At 48.1% G+C, this 17,715-nt stretch overlaps 1 protein-coding gene across 6 annotated transcripts in view; it reads left to right on the forward strand.

Annotated features, from left to right (window-relative positions):
- Nucleotides 1-2,709: 2,709 nt before the first annotated feature.
- LOC121591478 (AF4/FMR2 family member lilli) overlaps nucleotides 2,710-17,715 on the forward strand; it is an 82,347-nt gene continuing 67,341 nt past the window's right edge. For 2 of the 6 annotated variants that reach the window (XM_041912017.1, XM_041912026.1), the window contains exon 1: nucleotides 2,710-4,697. In XM_041912017.1, the coding sequence (XP_041767951.1) occupies nucleotides 4,293-4,697 (405 nt within the window). In that variant the 5' untranslated portion in view covers nucleotides 2,710-4,292. Of the gene's footprint in view, nucleotides 4,698-13,756; nucleotides 14,232-16,749; nucleotides 17,294-17,715 lie in introns of those variants that run through there. The other 4 variants (XM_041912072.1, XM_041912043.1, XM_041912053.1 and 1 more) reach the window with 4 other exon arrangements.

The following is a 17,715-nucleotide window of genomic DNA, read 5'->3' on the forward strand; positions in this document are numbered from 1 at the left end:
TGTAAACGCACCCACTGCTCGACTGTCAAACGGGGCGAGAGCCGGCTGTCTGGGATGAGTTGTGTGGCGAGCCGTCGGTGCACCGGTTTCCGACCAGCCAGCACGGAACCAGACACACGTACCGGCAGATGTCAACCGTGTTCAAGCCGTTGACCCGTACCAGCCGCTTTTCGGCTAGCTGCCGCACACGCACACAGGCAAAGAAAACTGGTCGAAGCTGTGCTCGAGTGTGGATGCGGTGAATGCGTTTTTTCAGGTTGCAGGAGTGAGCGGGTAACTTTCCGTTCGAGCAGTTTTTGAACGCTTAGTTGTGGCGACCGATTGGTCGTTATTCCCCAACGGTTATGGAATAAAAAAACCTATCAAACGGCTCTAAGCAAGCAGGATGCCTCCGAGAAACGAAAATCATGCATTTCGATAAAAAAACTGCGTATCTCGAATTTTCGCCTGAAATGAATCACGCGGTATTCAGCCAAAACGAAATTAACATTCGACGAATTTTGCTTGAGGACGTACGTTTTAGCTGCTAAATTAATTTTTTGACATGATTTTGACTGTCGATCATTGTTTTGAATCGATTTGACTATTTTTAAATTCCACCAAATGATAATTTTTTTAACTTGACAACTGATGTGTCAAATCAGTACAGATTGCTAAACAAAACTGTCATTTTTATAAAACCACTATTCACCGACAAACCGACGTGACACTTCAATTGTAAACAAACCAAAAAGCGTTTGGTTTCCGTCAACTTTCATGAGAAGTAATGGAAAACTTTTGTTTAATTCGTGTTAAATTCTTGGTTTGCACTGTAGAAGCAATCAAACAGTAATTTCATTACGAGTCTCAAGTTTAGCCTTAAAACTAAAGAAAACTGGAACTGTAAGGCTGGAAATAGACGAACCGAGATCGTCGCGGTACCGCGAAATTCGCGCCTTGTTTATAACAGTTGTAGAACAGTTGAGCTGTCAAATCTTCCGCGCCTCTAATCGCGCCTGCTGTTTCGCAGGGATACCCAACTTTGGTATTGCTGAGATTTTCGCGGTACCGAGAACCGATTATTTTTACTTTTTATGGTGGGCTTGTTTGGAAAACTCATGTCAAGAAACCAGTTTTGTATTTTATTTTGCATGAACTATGTGAAATAAATAATTTGATTCGCAAGTTGATAAAAAAAAATCTTAGCACATCGTCACCAGACCTCGAATGGTTCGATACACGAACCGCGATTATCTCGCAGCTCAAGTCATACGCGATTTTCGTGGTACCACGACGACCTCGGTTCGTCTCTTTCCAGCCTAAGGCCGAAAATACACGGACCGGAATTTCGCGGCCGCGGAATTCCGCTTGCTAAAAAATGCCTGGATATGACAGTTCGGGAAAGTTGCCGTTGACACTTTGTGTATGGGTTTGACAGCAGGCGGAATTCCGCGGCCGCGAAATTCTGGTCCGTGTATTTTTGGCCTAAAGAAGTATTAACGACTTGTCATGTTATTAATCGTGTAATATAAAAATCAGCTCAGAAAAGGCGTTTTATAGGAAATTTTAAATTTTAAAATACTTTCTTCGCGTGAAGTGGCTGTTTTCAATCGAGCTTTCTGAAAAAAAAAACATTAACTTTTTTTAATTACATAATTATTAACAATTTGATCGAAAAAATCAAAATGAAATAGAGGAAGGAAAAAGATCTATCATAACTGCTCGAATGGGTCAATTAACGACTGCTAATTTACCTATAAATTACTCTTAAATTACCGGTAATTTAGCGGTAAAATAGGGGTAATTTAAGTTCGATTTGTCTGGGTGGGGTATGTATGCAACTGTCATCCAATACGGTGTGAGGAAAAATGTATGACATTTGGCATGTTTGAAAAGGTGGGTGTCAAATTCCATACAATTTTCATGTTTAATTTGTGCCAGAGCGCTGAGTAACAGGAATCTCGTTACGCCGAAAATACACGGTTGTGGAATTCCACCTGCTGTCAAACTCTAGTGCAAACTGTCAACGGCAACCGTTCCGAACTGTCATATCCATATATTTTTCAGCAGGTGGAATTCCGTGGCCGCGAAATTGCGGTCTATGTATTTTTGGCCTTAACCGTAGTAATACACGATGCGTAATCTCAGATTGCGCATATATTCGTTTTATCAAAATATATGTCAATTCGCGCAGCCAACCCTGAGCTATAAACGTCATTTCCATGCAATTTCAGATTGCGCCAAGATTGCGCATCAATTTTCAAGATTATATGTCCGAGATATATATTTTTTTTTGACATATAAATATATCAAACCGATCCGTTTGACAGATAAATATATGCGCAATCTGAGATTGCGCATCGTTTATTGATACGGTAAGATCGCCGACCGCGGAATTCTGCCTGCTGAAAATGGATATGGATATGACAGTTCGGAAAAGTTGCCGTTGACAGATTGTACATAGGTTTGACAGCAGGCGGAAATCCGCGGCCGCGAAATTCTGGTCCGTGTATTTTCGACCTGATGGAGCACGGACACGCTATATCTCGGAGGCAAGCTGCATTAAAAAAAAAAAAAAAACTGTTCCAATTCCAATTCAACCTGCAATGTAAACGGTATTCTTCGCCCATTCAAAAAAACGTGTGACAGCACGAAACGCTGCTGACAGGTTGCGCGTTATCCGGAGCGAACAGCTCATCCGGGGCAGCTGAATGACAGCAATAACAAGAGCAAAAAATAACCCCTCTCGATCCCGAATAATCGCGAAAGCTCGGGCTGCGAACGGTGCCAACCCCGAGAGAGCGACCCCAGACTTTACGGGGGGTGCCATTGACGAGCAAAAGCTTGAATTTTCCTCCAGAAACGGCTACCGACGACGGGCCAGCAGCTGCAGCGGGACAAGGGAAGGAAAAGGCCCGCCGCGTGCACCCATTCTCAGCACCATCGACAGTAGCGTCCCGGACCAAGGGGGGGGCTGAAGTGTAAGGAAGTGGCCCGGAGTGAACTGATCGGAAGATCGCAGGAAAGAAGGGCAAACAGACAGGCAGACGCACATACACGTACACCCATACACACACGTACACGCTGGGAGAGTGGTAAGGAAAAATTGGGCGAAAAGCCGACCGGGCCCAAGTGATCCGTACGCAGGAGGGCCTTCACGAAGGGGAGGGGGAGTTTGCCACCCTTCCGTCGCCACATAGTCACCACGGCGATCGGGAGTGACAACACCAGACGTTGTGTTTTTCTTTCCGAACGCGTAGCAGTGGCAAACCATTCACTTCACGTGTGTGTGAGTAAGTGTGACTGTGGCTGTGTATGTGTGTGCGGCAACAATGAACTAGTGGAATCGGGCCAAAGGAGAGAGAGAGAGAAGCAAAAAGTGCCGCAACGTCAAAACCACCTGCTTTTCCACTAAATCCCCTAGCACCACCCACCCAACCCTCGCCCTCGCGGTTTGGGTGGCCGCTGGACTGGGTCGTCGGCTGCCAGCACAGTGTGTCTGTGTCTGTGTGCGTGCGTGGAGCTGTGTGGAGCTCCCGAACGACAAACCGAGTCAAGGATTTTCCAGCGCTCAGCGTTTTCCGCCACGAGAAAGCATCCCAAAACCAGCTGTGGCTACGATTCGGAGGCTTCCCTGCAGCCCATTTTTGTCTTTGGTGTGTGGCCAAATGATCACGCTCCCCTGCGAGGGACGGAGAAAGATACGGCGAAGCCCAGACGCACCAGAGGCTGATGTGGAAAAGCGGAAATTTGCCACCAACGTGATAAAAAACGAAACGGCCTAAAAAAGAAAAAAAGCCTAACATCATCTATTGCACAGCAACGCACACATACTCGCCAAAGAAGAAACACAACAAAAAGAGCACACATCAGAAAGAAAAACAGTTTCAGCAGTGTGTGTATGTGTGTGTGGGGGGTCTAAAAAGGCCCCAAAGATAATTGGACATGGCCAACAGTGCGAACCACTGGACCGTGTAGTGCACAGCAGTTTGTGATTGTGTGACAGTGTGTGTGTGTGTGTTGGTAGTGGTTGTTTTTGTTAGTGCAACAGCAGCCGAGGCAGCGAGCGGGTAACGCGGGGAACAATCAAGGTGACAAAAATTCGCAATCAAACACTCGCAGCCGCTGGGCGGCGAGCTAACCAAACCCGGTCCCACTCCAATCAGTCCAGCGGGGCGACCGCGTGCAGGCGTGCGCAGGGCGGTGCTACCTTTACGATGCGGTCCGCCGGAGTCCGACGTCTCGCTAGTTGCCGGGTGAACCGTCCGCAACATGCCCGTACCGGCCACTAGGGGCCCCGCGTCGGTACCACCATGTCCGATAACGAGCACGAAGGGGCGGCCGCGCCCCTGGAGCCAGCGCTCGACTCCGAGCCCTACGCGACGGTTCCGCTCGTGCCGCCGGCCGATTCTTCCATCGCGACTATCGTCCTGTCGGGCCGCCTGGAAGGCACTCTGGACGCGACAGCGGTGGTCGGGACGCCGCCGACGACGACGGTGGCGGCCGAGTCGCTGGGAGCGTTTGTGCAGCCCCTGCCCGCCTCGACGCCGCACCGGTTGCAGCTGTTCCGCTATCCGAACGCGTTCGCACGCCCGCCGCACCAGCAGCCCCACCACCAGCATCATCATCCTCAGCACCATCACCACCACCTGCCCGCCACAATCAACAAGCACGAGCCGAAACGGGCCTGCACATCGCTGCCGCTTTACCTCAGCAAGGTAGGTGACGTCGCGCTTGCGGACGCAATCGCTAATCTCTCGATTTTCCACTTGCAGCAAGAAATTTTCGGGTTTTTTTTGCTTTGGCGAACGCGAACAGCCCGGTACAGCACGAAACATAATGGCGAACGTTTTTTGTTGGGTTGATATATCGAAGCCACGTTGAACGGACGAGACGAGCGAGCGGAGCTGACGTAGGGCCATTGCGAGCAGGCCTGGTCCGCTTGGGTCAACATTTTTAAAGTGCCTACTGTGGCACGTGACGCATGTATTGTAGCGTAAAAATGCGTACTAATTTTAGCGATTCGTCATGCGAACAGAATAGTCATTTAAAGAGCGTCAAATGGATCCACGCTGGCTCTCTCTCTGCACACACGTTGTCTAAATTTGACAACGATAATGGCTGATTTGCGATGGCGAGCATGCGGAGAATCGAGCAGCTAAGCGTCAAACGGCTGGGTCTCCATCCCCATCCGCATGCCGCGGGACACTTGCTGTTCACAGCATATGGCGCCGCATCAACTGAAGGGCTTGTGCTGGTTTGTTCCGGTGCAGTATACGGTCTTGAAAAAATGGAAAAAAATGGAAGAAGATCTTGTACGGCACATGACGTGGCCACAAACTACCAGACAAGCCAATGAAAAGCTACTTGGCTGTATATCTGTATCGATGTATATTGTTTACCCAAATGGTGGTTATAATTTTGTATAATATTGTGAAACGCGATCCGTCAATGTCGATTGTTCCATAATTAGTCAGTCATTAAATTTCGCCTCCTACTCATCTACTTTTGTCTCTAATGCATAGATTTTTGACTGTAAGTACATCGCCTTGTTTACAAAGTTTAACAAAATTGTACTGAACATGAATTCCGGTCGAATGTAAAGCCATTGGCAGCAACGAAATGTGTCTCATCTGTTGGCGAGCATATCTCTTCAATGAGGAAAGCGGGCATACTTACTGGGTGAAACAAAACCGCGTTGCAATCTGATCCTTGCTCTGATCCGGCTAGTGATGTGTCGGAGTCTTCCGGAGCCGTCCGGGGTCGTTCGGAGTCGTCTGGAGTCCTCCAGAGTCGTTTGGAGTCGGATTCGCCCGGAGTCGGTTGGAGTCGCATGGAGTCGGAGTCGACCGGAGTCGGGCGGAGTCAACTGGAGCCGTCCGGTGCAATGAGCTTGTGACCAGGCATTTCATTTGGTTGTGTTTTTTGGTCCTTTGCTTCGTGCGCGAACTTCGTACACAGGCCATTGCTTCGAAGGTTGACTGCGGTCGACTCCGGAAGTCTCAGACTCCAGCCGATTACGTATGACTCCGACTCCGAACGACTCCGGACGATTCTGGAAGTCTCCGGACAACTCCGGATGATTCCAGAAGACTCCGGATAACTTCGGATGACTCCGGACTACTCCGGATGACTCCGGATGACTCCGATTCTCAACGACTCCGGATGACTCCGTACAATACTGGGCGGACCTACCTTCCAGAATCAGTTCCGAACTTTTTGGAATTGGATCGGAGCCGACTTCCGGATTTCTGCCAACTTTGCCTATCACTAGCCGGATAGATCAAGATTTCGAAAGTGCTCGCCTCGCCTAGAACCAGAGTGGAATGGCGCCAAACCCCCTGGCCTTCGCCGGCAAACCGCAACCTTCGACGGTGGTTTTGGAGAGTGCAGCGCAGTGTATTTTCCTAGTTCAGCACCGGTTAAGGCTTACACCTCACCATCCCGGAAGGCCGGCAGAGCTAGAAGCACTGCTGGTGGCACTGGCTTATGAAACCAATTGATTAACCTTGTTTCGCTTCATTTTAGCGTCTCGGCCGGCTCGGCAGCAACGGCCGCTACACTGGGTGTTTTCTACTCCGGAATGCATCGACCTAGCGACAATGCAAACACTCACACACACACAAACACGCGAGATCGAAAGCACACTGAAGCACAACTTGAGTTGCCACTTGAATGGTTTCAAAAATCTCTAATCCACCTTCTACCCTCCGGACCTTCTGCTGGGACATTCGGGAAGGCATGGGCGGGTCGGGAATTTGAACGGCATCCTTGTCGGTCCGATGAGGGGGAGGTCAAAGCTTATCTAGTGCATCGTGTGTTCTTTGGGACTATTGCAAAGAGAGGGAGGATTGTCATCAAGATTCAAGACGGTTTAGTGCTGCCTTTGCCTTATCCTTGCCTTGCCTTCGCGTACCGTTACACCATCTGTGTGTGTGTGTGTGTGTGTGTGGGTGTGCTTCTGCTTTTCTGTGTTCGTCCAAACCTACCGCTCATTAGACTGCCAGCATTAGCGCGGCGCTGCCTTGGCTGGTTTGTAATAATGCACATCACCGTGGATACGATGGTGCAACGTGCCTGTTATTGCGCCCGTCGTTCGTTTTGTTCGTTTGCGCTTGTGCGTTGTGGGATGCAACCTCATGCCTCATCAATCTATCTATCTAGCCCCCCCCCCCCCCCCCGCTCTTCGTGCGGGTTGTATTGCGTCTTGGTGGGCCGATTGCGCCGTGCCGTACTCGTACCCGCGGCCAGCCTGTGCTGCCGGTTCAGTAGCTCTGCCGTCCAAATCGATCGCCGGCAGAGCCCCACCGACTTTCCATACGGCTCGCGCAACGATTGGGCTATTTTAATTGGATTTCGATGCAGCGTAGAGCTGGGCGGGGACAGGGGGACGGTAGCTGGTGTGAAATTCAGTGTCGCCTCCCCTTTAGCGGGGAAAGTAAGGAAGTGTGGGGAGGGGAGTCAGGGTAATACTGGTGGAGATGTGGTCAGCTGATGCTTTTTGTTGTTGTATGTGCCGATTATCTTCCCTCCAGTCTTTCCTCTTTCTCTCTCTCTCTCTCGCTCTCTCTCTCTTTTATACCTCACATAATGATACTGATCTCGGATTTACTACAGACCGTAAGGATTACCCAGACACACACACTTACACATATTCATACCAGGTTTGGACGGTGCGGGGGAACCCCAAACCGAAGAAGTTGGGAGTACGCGTTTGAGAATTATATATATTGCAAAACGTTTCCTGAACAGTTCCCGCATCGCCGGCAATTGACTGAGGAAATGAATTAAAATTGAAGGACGAACCCCATTTCATGGTTTCTATTACGTATGACAAAAATTAAAATTACTTTTATGTTTATTACTGCTAATTGTTGATACCTTAGTACACTAGTGATGGGTAAAGTTGGGAAAATCCTAGAGTCTTCTCTGATTGGACTCCGATAATTTCTGGAGTCGTCCGAAGTCGGCCGGAGTCGTTTGGAGTTGGAATCGTCCGGAGTCGTTCGGAGTCGAAGTCGTCTGAAGTTGGCCTGAGTTGAAGTCGGCCGGAGTCATCTGGAGTCGCCCAGAGTTGTTCGGAGTCGCCTGGAGTCATCTGAAGTCGCTCGGCGTTGTTCGGAGTCGTACGCAGTCATTCGGAGTTGTAGTCGTCCGAAGTCGTCCGGAGTCGTCCGGAGTCGTTCGGAGTTGGAGCCGTCCGAAGTCGGCCGGAGTCGTTCTGAGTTGGAGTCGTCCGGAATCGTCCAGAATCGTTTGGAGTTGTCCGAAGTCGTCCGGGTGATGGGTAAAGATGGGAAAATCCCAGAGTCTACTCCAATTGGACTCCGATAATTTCTGGAGTCGTCCGAAGTCGGCCGGAGTCGTTTGGAGTTGGAATCGTCCGGAGTCGTTCGGAGTCGAAGTCGTCTGAAGTTGGGTCGAGTTGAAGTCGGCCGGAGTCATCTGGAGTCGCCCAGAGTTGTTCGGAGTTGCCTGGAGTCATCTGAAGTCGCTCGGCGTTGTTCGGAGTCGTACGCAGTCATTCGGAGTTGTAGTCGTCCGAAGTCGTCCGGAGTCGTTCGGAGTTGTTCGGAATCGTCCGGAGTCGTCCGGGGTCCGGTGATGGGTAAAGTTGGGAAAATCCCAGAGTCTACTCCAATTGGACTCCGGTAATTTCTGGAGTCGTCCGATGTCGGGCCGAGTTGGAGTCGTTCGAGTCGTCCGGAGTCGTCCAGAGTCGTCCAGAGTTGTTCGGAGTCGTCTGGAGTCGTCTGGAGTCGTTCTGAGTCGTTCGGAGTCGGAGTTGTCTGAAGTCGTCCGAAGTCGTCCAGAATCGTTTGGAGTCGTCAGGAGTCGTCCGGCGTCGTTCGGAGTCGTACGCAGTCGTTCGGAGTTGGAGTCGTCCGAAGTTCTCCGGAGCCTTACGGAGTCGTCCAGAGTTGTTCGGAGTCGTCCGGAGTCCTCCAGAGTCGTTTGGAGTCCTTGGCAGTCGTTCGGAGTCGTAGTCGTCCGGAATCGTCCAGGTGTTTTTTTTCTTGACAAACTTGATAAAACAAATTGACGGCATGATGTCGAAATACATTGTTTTGTTGTATATCCTATCCTTTTTACTTTGTTGAAGTTCCTTAGCAACTAATATTCCACGGTTGCGTTCAAACGTGACGACCAACTCGGTACATTTGTGCTTACTTTCGAAGAATCGGTTCGTCCATGCATTGTGTACTTACCTTATTAGTTTTACCTATTACCTGTATTGTGTACCCCGCCTCCCATTCCATATAATACATAATTTGTTTGCAAAAAGTGGGCCATAATTCGCGCAAATGCAACTCAAATTATGGTTTCTGACACCTGCCATAGTAATGTCGTTAGATTGCGACCTGTTTGAAATTTCGCGATAAAATGAGCTGGGAAGTAATTCGTCGAACAACAGCGCAAAGCGGACCGATTGCAACAGTGCGGCGGGAGGGCAATTTTGGTTGTTGTTGATGTTGATGATCAAGTCCATTTGATGCTCCGCGTGATGCTTAGATTTGTGTTTGTTAATGCAAACCGAGCTCAATGTGGGCGCTGCTGCTAATGCTAATCGCTTTAAACACTGGCCGCGCATCCACGCAACAAAGTACCATTCCCTCCCTCCTCTCTCTCTCTCTCTCTCTCTCTCTCTCTCTCTCTCTCTCTCCCTCTCTCGACTACCAGTACGGCTAAGGATTAACTGTGGTGCCGTGCCATTAATGCGTAGGGTTATTAGGGTTTACGTTTCATTGGCCCCCTCCCCTGCCCACCGTGATTGACTCGGCAGGCGAATTTTCCACGCAGTTTTCCGATACCTCTAATGGTTTCTTTTCTGCACATTATTCCCCATCCATCACGCGCCACTCCGCCGGCTGTACCATAGGATCGTCGTTACACAATCGAACCAGGGCGGGCGCTCAGGGTCCGAGAAAAAGGTAGAGGTCTTCGATTCGCCCTCCAATCCCTCCTCTCGTTGGATGAAGAAACGGATCGGAGCACGCTGGGTGGTTGGGATGGGAAGAAGGGGGAGGGAACACAGGTGGCCAATGCTTTTAATGCGTTACAATGCGTTCGGTACATGGATGGGTTGGATGGACGGCGGGTGCAATTTCGATGGACGCCCGTGTTTGTGTGTGTGTGTTGCTTGATTTCTATTGCATCGTTTTCGCGTGTTTGTACCGCAGATAATTGCGGTTTGGGCGCTTACGGGCCTGGGAGAGGGAGGGAGCATTTTGATACTGTTTTTTTTTGGGGGGAGAAGGAAATGGGGAGGGAAGGTAAAGATACATTTGCCCGGCGCATCGGTGCAAGCAAATCATATCACACACCAGCGCCCACCTTGTGGAGGCCGCGCCCGGTCAAGGATTGTGGTCGGTTGTTTCGGCTGCAATTTGGTCCTTCGAGCCGGATTTCTCTTTCGTTGGCAGAGGTGGTTATGGTGGTGCAGTGATATGCGATGGCGAAACTTGATGCTCCTCAAACACTCGGCAATCAAATGGCATTAAACCTGATGTAAAGTGTGCAAATGTAGCTTATTAGTAGCATTTCTTACATAAAAAAACCTAATCTCTGTACAGTTGTTGACTAGTAAAGAAGTAGTTCCGATCTATTTCGCTTGTAGACGATACTAAGCTTCATTTGTAGCCATTAGTTGATTAGGGTCGGTTACAGTGCTACGAAAAGTATTTTTACACAAAGTAGCAGTATATAATAATTCCATAGTGTGGGTAAACCTATGTGGGTCCTAGAACCGATACTTAACCCATTTTGTTCCTGGAACCGATCATGAACCTATAGCGAACCTGTAATTGATACTGAACCTATATTGTTCGTGGAACTGATACTGAACTCCTACTGGTTCTCCAACTGATCCTGAACCCATACCGGTTCTAATACTGATACTAAACCCATACCGATCCTGGATCAGATCCTGACCTCATATCAGTTCTGGAACTGATATTGAACTCCTATCGATTTTGGAACTAATCCTGATGCCATATTGTTCTTGGAACTGATTTTGAACCTATACCGATCCTGGAACTGATACTGAATCCATATTGTTCGTGGAACTGATCTCGAACCTATATCGGTCCTGGAACTGATACTGAATTCACACCGGTCCTGGAACTGATACTGAACCCAAATCGGTCGTGGAACTGATTTCGAACCCATATCGAACCTGGAACTGATACTGAACCCACTTCCAATACTGGAACAAATCATGAACCAATCCCGTTTCTGGAACAAATATTGAATTCATTCTAGGCCTGGAACTGATCCTGAACCTTCACTCATCCTGGAACTGATATTATATCCTTACCGATTCTGTAATTCATTTTGAACCCACACCGTTCTTGTGACTGATACCGAACCCAAATAGTTACTGGAAATGTTTCCAAACCCAAGCCTGTTCTAGAACTGATTCATATATTCTGGTCGAAACATCGACTTGAGCTGTTTTAGTCATTAAACAGCTCGCAAACCCAGCTCAGGAACGGATACAGTACATAATCCGATCCAGCAACTGATTACACTGCTGACAGAGAGCGTGCCCTGTGCGCTCTTCCGGTATCGCGACCGGTTGCGGCGGTAACGAAGTTGAGCTCCAAAAACCCATCGAACGAACGAACCACAGCTGTGTGTCGTTTTGGGGCCTTCGGGAGTTTCACCGTTTCGTGTGCGAGAAAAAGATTGAAGGGAGAAAGTATTGGAAAGAAAGAAATGTTGCCAAATCGGGGGAAGGTGAGGTAGCTTTCCAGTAACGGGAGAAGGTAATTAGTTGATAACCGTGGGGCCAGGGTGACCTGGCTTATTCGGCTTTAGATTATTATGTTTATGATTAGAAGAGGCGAGGGTTGAACAATCATCCGCACTATGGAATTTTTTGAAGAAGAGAGAGAGAGAGAGAGAGAAAGAGTGCAAAGGAGAATGGTCGTAACATATGTACAGCATATGATAATGGTCTGGAGGGCACGATAGTGGGGTTTTAGTTTTACAATTCGGCGGATTGGGATGGAGGCTCTTTGCCACGTTCCATTATAATTGATTTTTTAAAGTTTGTTGTTTAGGCGAATCTGGGTTGTATTCAATCAATGTGTGGGTACGAGATGGACATGTTTGTTGATAATTCGCATCTATTCTTTTTTCCTTTTATTGTGTCTAAGATATGCAAATCGTCCTGAAAAAAAAACATAGATAAGCATCTCGTCTTTTACGATGTGAATGGTTTCAAAATAACAATTAACACACCGTCTCCAACCGTCCGGATTGTACTACACCCGCTGTGTTGTGCAGGGTTGGGCGGAAATTTCTTCAAACCCATACGATCTTGTTTTCCTGCTGCAATTTTCTATGTACCCACTCGGCAGACAGATCAACAAATAAACAAACGATCGCAATTGTTCACGTTCAGACACGCAGCTGATGACTCAGCCGCTGCAATGTGTTCCGGTATTGCACTCTGCTGCACTCCGCAAGCAGAAAGCAACAACCTCCTAACGGGCCATTTTTTAATTCCAGTGAACCCACGCACTCGTGAGCTACCGAGTGGAGCTCACGTTCCGATGCTGTTGGCTGTTTTGTGGGCTCTCAGCGAGGTTTTGGCCCTACCTGGTACGCTCGCCGATCTTTTCGCTCTGGCCGCGCTCTCTGGTACTCTGGTGAGCCGCGAGGGAGCGGGCAATCGTAGGGATGGTCAGGTACTTTGGCTGCAATTTAAGATTGTGTACAGTGCGGTTTAAATTAAATATTATACAAAAATGTAAATATCTACAACGTTTTCATTGCTTGCGAGATGCTTTTCAACAGCTGTCAAATGTTGTATTCGTATTACAATATTGTTTCAGTTTTTCCACATGATTTTCCACACGTCTCAAGCTCAGTTGACAGTTCTTTGTGATGTGTTGATACCATGTGTAAGAACTGAAGCAAATACACCAGTTTGACAACTGTTGAAAAACATCTTGAAGGAGACGAACAGTGATGTGCACATTCGAATGTGTCTTAGAGAATCCTCTTCTTCCTCTTCTTCTTCTTCTTCTGTTTAGCGTAACGTCCTACGTGGACATGCCGGCTTAAACAGGCTTTCGAGACTTAATTGATTACCACGTAGCCGAATAGTCAATCCTTGCTACGGGGGGGGGGGGGGGGGTCCTTTCTGGGCTTGAACCCATGACGGGCATATTATTAAGTCGTTCGAGATGACGACTTTACCACGGAACCGCTCCGGAGAACCCTGTATTATGTATGAAAATATACATTGGCCTTTTTGAAGTTATGTCTATTGAGTAACAGAAACACTTCTCTCTGCTTCTTTTGTGTACCAATCTCTTGTTGCGATGTGTACCATCTCTCTATCTTTTGTTACATGTATTATGAGCCTACAAATTAAGGCATTTTTAGTTAATTCGACTTTTTGTTATGACTTGAGCCGTTTAATTTGCGTAATTCATGAGTGTAATTGAGCCAAGAGAATAAACGCCCATGTCATATTATTCACGCCCCGACTTGCTGTTGTTAGTTTCTAGAGTTTTGGTTTCATTTGGTGTCAAATCTAGCCATGTTGTTAGTACTGTACTATTGGAGCGTCGATTGGAGCGTTTTGTTGTCGTTCAATACTGATGGCCTTTTAATTTCCCTATTTTTACTAAAACAGAAAAGAAGGGAATGACGGAAACCCCTCACAGGGATCCATCCCTAGTTTGCTTTGCCGCATGAGTGCACCTGCGCTCACTAGCGGAGCGGAGAGAGCCGATGCCACTCACGGCTGCGTTCGGCTAGGCGCAGTGCGAGCCGTCGGCCGGAACCCGCGCGCTCAGAAGCTCGCCAACCGTCCGTTGAGTAATACGCGCGTCTCTGCGTTTTAGGTACGTGCGCGCGCGCGTGCCCCGTCTGTGTGTGTGCGTCCGGTGTTTTTTGTTGTTGCTGTTGTGATTGTGTCGTTGCCACCGTTTCAAATATATTGTTTCACTAGATCCCTTTCACTACTGCAATCGGCCCGGCCCGAAATAGCCCTGTCGAGTGGCGAATCATCCGCGCAAAAATATTCGCGCGTCACCATATTGTGTACGTGTGCTGTGTGTGTCTGTGCATTTACGTGTTTCGCACCCCTCGGTGTGTATGCGTGTCTGTTCCATTTTGCACCCCCAAACGGATGGGGTGTAGTAGCGAGCGAGTGGTGCGTTGTTTTCTGTGCCGACAGAGTGCAGTGTGTGCGGGGTTGATATTGTTCTAGATCATTTTCACTAAATCCATTGGTACGTGCCTGAAGACGGGGTGGGCAGGATGGCAGCAGCAAAGAGTCCAAAAGAAAAGGGCCCAGAAATTGATGGATCCATTATCACTCTACCCGGTGGCGGTGGGTTTCCCCTCGGCGTGGTTGGTGATTTGCGCCACAGAGATAGCAAAGCAGTGGGTTTCTGATGGAGGGGAGAGCGTTTAGAGTGAGCGAAGGGAATGACAGATCTCAACCCGACAACTCGTCTCGCTAGAAGCAGCAAATGACGGTTTATGTAGGAAGTTTCTTTTCGCTCGTCTACGGCTGTTGGCTTTTGCCCCCGCACAGCATACAAACGCACGGACACATGGACACGAGATGAGTCACTCACGGCACACCGGCGACGATCACGATCAACAACCTTCCCCCCCGGTCTGTCCGCTTCCATTCTCTGCTACAATTAAGCAGATCTATCCATCATGCAGACTTCAAATACAATTAAAACTATTTAAGATTTTTCTTAAGCAATTTTAGTTTTTAAATTTGGAAATAAACCGGGAAATTTTTCGCTCCTCCCCGCCCCTCGCACCCCTCTCGTTCCCCAGTTTCCCCTGTGTTCCTTCGTGGTGTAGTACCATAATCAACCCGCGTGAAGGCCACGGTTGGAAGCGTTTTCCCGTTTTGTTTTCCGTTAGCGAAATTTCCATTCCACATATTCCATTTCGGCGGTGCCTTTCCGTTCGGGCGCTGCTGCGTTGTTCCCATTCTGGTGTGTGTCTGTTATTTTTTGTTTTGTTGCTACTACATGCTCTCCACCTCTGACTATCTTTTGCAATTCTGTGCAGTAAATGCAACGCCCGCACGATAGAAAGAGAGAGAGAGAAGAAAAGAAGATAAAATAAACTCCCATTTACTTCCGCTCATCCGCTTCCCTTCCATTTAACCACTAGCCGGTACCGGCGTATATGTGTGTGTGTGCGTTCTCCCCATTTCTATCCCTTTGCCTTTTCCCCCGGTGCACGCACAAATATGTTCGTGATGATGAGGAGGGCCTTTTCGCAGCGAACCGTGTGTGTGTGTGTGTGCGCCCAACTCTGGCTCCGTGTCCGTTCCGGCTCGATCGGTTTTTTGAGCACTGGGAAGAGGGGCCCCTCTGCCTCTTGCTTATTCGGGCAGCGGTGAGGAAGGCACTGTGTTTCCTTCCGCTGGTTTTCCGCACGTAAATAATTTCCATCCCATTACGCGCCTCTGTCTCTGTCTGTGTGGTGCGCATGTGGCTTATGATGCAACGTTAGTTTTTTTTTGGATTTTACCGAAGGTTCTTACCCCCCCCCCCTCCCCCACCGCGCTCAGTGGTGGCTTAATTACCGATCCCCATGATACGTGTGCCACATCCTTCTCGTGCCATGCTGCTCCAAGCTGCAGCAATGCATGTATGCGTTTGTATGCGTGCGTGAGTCGTAGGAAATATGTAACGTGAAGCTGCTACAATTTAAAACAAATCCGCAAACATGTCTCCACTAATGCGCCAAACTCTTCTAGCGACACGTGTTGCAGGGAGAGTGAACAAAAAAATTAAATGCCAGAGGAAGGACATCACTGTGTGCAATGATGTTGAAATGAAGGTAGAGTTTAGAAGAGATTCAAACGGTGAAGAAACACACTTTTCGAACGCCCATCAACCGTGTGGAATTGTTGGGGCGCTGACAATTTCATTCACGATCAAACGTTCAACAATCAACCGGAATCAAAATTAGCCCGTGTCTGTGTGTGTCTGTGTTGTATGGTGTTTTGTTTTAGCAGTGCCATGCGTCAAAAGGATATATTGTGATTAAACTAACATTGAGTAACGATTGTAGCTCCACGAAAAGGTTGCTTCACGCAATGCACAGTTACCGTTGCTGCCGAGTAAAAGGAAGTTTTAACGCCGCAATCGTGTGTCGCTCCGGTAGTGTAGTCGTGAAGCGCGCGGGCCCTATGATTGGCGGCCTGGGTTCAAATCGCATATGAAACTGAGAGAGAATGAAAGGTTTCCCGTGGTGTTGTTGTGGTTTTGTTCTTGTGCTTGTGCCTGCTGTCAGAATTCTTTGCTTCCTCTTCATACAGTATTAGATAGATAATTTCGAAATTCGAATGATTTGATTTTCCCAAAGATTAATGGGTGAAGATGATCCACTAGGCATCCTCTTAATAACAAGGCAGAAGCAAGGGAGTTGTTAATAAAGACACTACAATAGATGGGGGTGACGCTATATAATCATGTTCATAACGATTCCAATGAAGAAAAGGTAGACAAATAAAGACAACAATTTCGCAGCATTGGAAAAGTCGGTTGAGCGATTAAGTTTTTGTCGCCTGTTTTTGGTTGGCAGGCTCCGTTAAAATATTTAGAGAGGAAGAAGATGGTTACAGGGAATGTATGCTATCCCCTGCCTCACCTTGCTATAGAGTCATGTGGGAAAACTATAATCATAAGAATAAATTAAGGGAAATGACAACATTATTTAACGTACGTTTTGTAACGATTAATCGCAATCTGTCTTCACCATTCCACCTAGTGTGTAGCGCGTGGACGTAGTGCCTCCGAACGGCGATAGGGGCGTACAGGGGGCCGACATTCACGGGATGTGTAAGCGTTGCTTGGTGCAAGGACACCCGCGCCTACGCTATGACGCTGGACGATCGTGCGCAGGACGTGGCGCACCGCAAGCAAACGCGACAGGTTAGGCACCGTTCGGTGCGTACGTTGGCGTGCACGGTGCACGCTCTGTGATCAGCAAAAAGTGTTTGAAGCAACAGCAACAAAAAAGGGCGAGGAAAAAGAAAGCAAAATCCCTGCAAGCATAAAATAGAAGTCGTCTCCGTTTCCGTGTATCGGAAGTGAAGTGAAGGTTAGAGCAAGAAAAAAAACTAAAGTGCGTGTTCTGTGTTTTGCCGGCAAGGAAGGATCCTCCAGGCATTACCGGCATCTCCGCATCAATACACCAATTATTACCTACTATCTAAAAACTGTTCGGTGTGTCGAGCTCGAGTTTAGACAACGTTAAGCTGCTGCGCTCCCAGGTGGATGGAGCGGGAGGCAAGCTACGCAACAGAGAAAAGGTAACAAATCACTCGATCCTGGTCTTGCCACACTGTTCTATGCGACTGTATGTATGTTAGGTGGCTAGTAATATGTTTCCCATGCAAAAAGAGGTGTGTTTTGTGCAGTTGGGACAATTGGTAAAGCTAAATTCATCATTTAATGTATAGATCCTGGTCACGGCACCAGCTTCTGCAGCTACGAGAAAAAGGCAACCGCGTTGTCTTCCTGGGAAGCATATTTACCGTGAAAAAAAAAAGCACAAGCTTTACATATATTTGTAGTAATAATACTATCATCAACATAAGTATGCCACTATTTACACAGCAAAGTGCAACGACACAAAAGTGCATTCTTCGTCTAGGCAAGACTTTTTTGCACTCACGCTCCAAGCGGGCCCGCCAATGCGTGTGGCTAATGGCGTTGGCACCAGACCATCGCA

Source organism: Anopheles merus, chromosome X, assembly GCF_017562075.2.
Source record: "Anopheles merus strain MAF chromosome X, AmerM5.1, whole genome shotgun sequence".
Classification (NCBI taxonomy): Eukaryota; Metazoa; Arthropoda; class Insecta; order Diptera; family Culicidae; genus Anopheles; species Anopheles merus.